Source organism: Sinocyclocheilus rhinocerous, unplaced genomic scaffold (genome assembly GCF_001515625.1).
Source record: "Sinocyclocheilus rhinocerous isolate Xijiao unplaced genomic scaffold, SAMN03320098_v1.1 scaffold917, whole genome shotgun sequence".
NCBI classification, from domain to species: Eukaryota; Metazoa; Chordata; class Actinopteri; order Cypriniformes; family Cyprinidae; genus Sinocyclocheilus; species Sinocyclocheilus rhinocerous.
In genome coordinates this window covers 88,293-89,376 of record NW_015632721.1, presented here as the reverse complement: position 1 = coordinate 89,376, position 1,084 = coordinate 88,293, and the positions used below count along the sequence as shown (strand labels likewise).

General features: G+C 33.4%; 1 protein-coding gene across 1 annotated transcript in view; it reads left to right on the top strand.

The window, feature by feature from the left end:
- The window catches only part of trpm2 (transient receptor potential cation channel, subfamily M, member 2), a gene marked incomplete at its 5' end in the record, with an annotated part of 36,480 nt that overhangs the window by 27,683 nt on the left and 7,713 nt on the right, over positions 1 to 1,084 (top strand). The window contains one exon of the mRNA XM_016555864.1: positions 635 to 816. Coding sequence (XP_016411350.1) covers positions 635 to 816 — 182 coding nt within the window. The remainder of the gene's footprint in view (positions 1 to 634; positions 817 to 1,084) is intronic.

Sequence of the window (1,084 nt, the reverse complement as noted above, 5' to 3'; positions counted from 1 at the left end):
GGGTGACCAGAAACACTTACCTGCTTCATTTGCACAGCGACTCTGTTTCCAAAGCCTACTGAGCTGACTTGATGTCTACTGTACATGCACACTGTACGCAGCAGCTCTGTGCATCATACAAATAGCAGTCTTTATGAAAGACTTAACTCATATTTGATTCCAGTAGACATGGAACTGTAAAAAGCATGAAAATGCACAACACAAACAAATGTTTTAGGACTGTACAAAACAAAACAAATTTCATCTCAATATTTTTGTGTTTGCTCTCAAATAAATTAAAAATACATCTTTTTTTATCAGACACAGTAAAATTGATAAAATAGTGAATTAGATTTAAATATTTAACAATGTTTATGTATTTATTTATGCTGGCAAATATCTGGTTATTTGCTATTTTTATATTTTTTCAAATATTATTTTCTTTAATATAATTTAAGCATATTTTGATATTTTTATGTATAATATTTTTTATTTATTATATTATAAATATTATACTGCTTTATTTTATTTTTTTTACCTTAAAATGCCTGATTATGTATCTTGTCATCTGCGAAGTACAAAACTGTAAAAGATGCATGATAAAATATGGCCGTGAATTTCAGGGCTTTAAACTCTCTCTCATTGTGCCTCACAGCTACACGTTCCAGGAGGTCCAAGACAACACAGACACCATCTGGAAGTTCCAGCGCTACGAGCTGATTAAGGAGTACCACAGTCGACCTGCTCTTCCTCCACCCTTCATCCTCCTCAGTCACCTCATCCTCTTCATCAGAGGAGTGCTGCTGCGCTACCCTCCACAGAAACACAAACACTTCAGTGAGCCAAAACACCTTCTCCAGAAAACACACACATCGTGATAGATTATTGATGTTCATTTCTCAAGATAAAACTATCAGCATGAAGTCTAGTCCAGTTTATTCTGGCCAAGAAACGCCAACTTAGACAGGAAGAGTCTGACTTTCTGATCAACATTAAAAAGAAACAGAAATGATTCATTTAGTTTATTTAGCTGCTGCATGTTTACATTTTCTGAAATAGTTGACACTATTATATATGTATATATATACAGTATATATATATATAC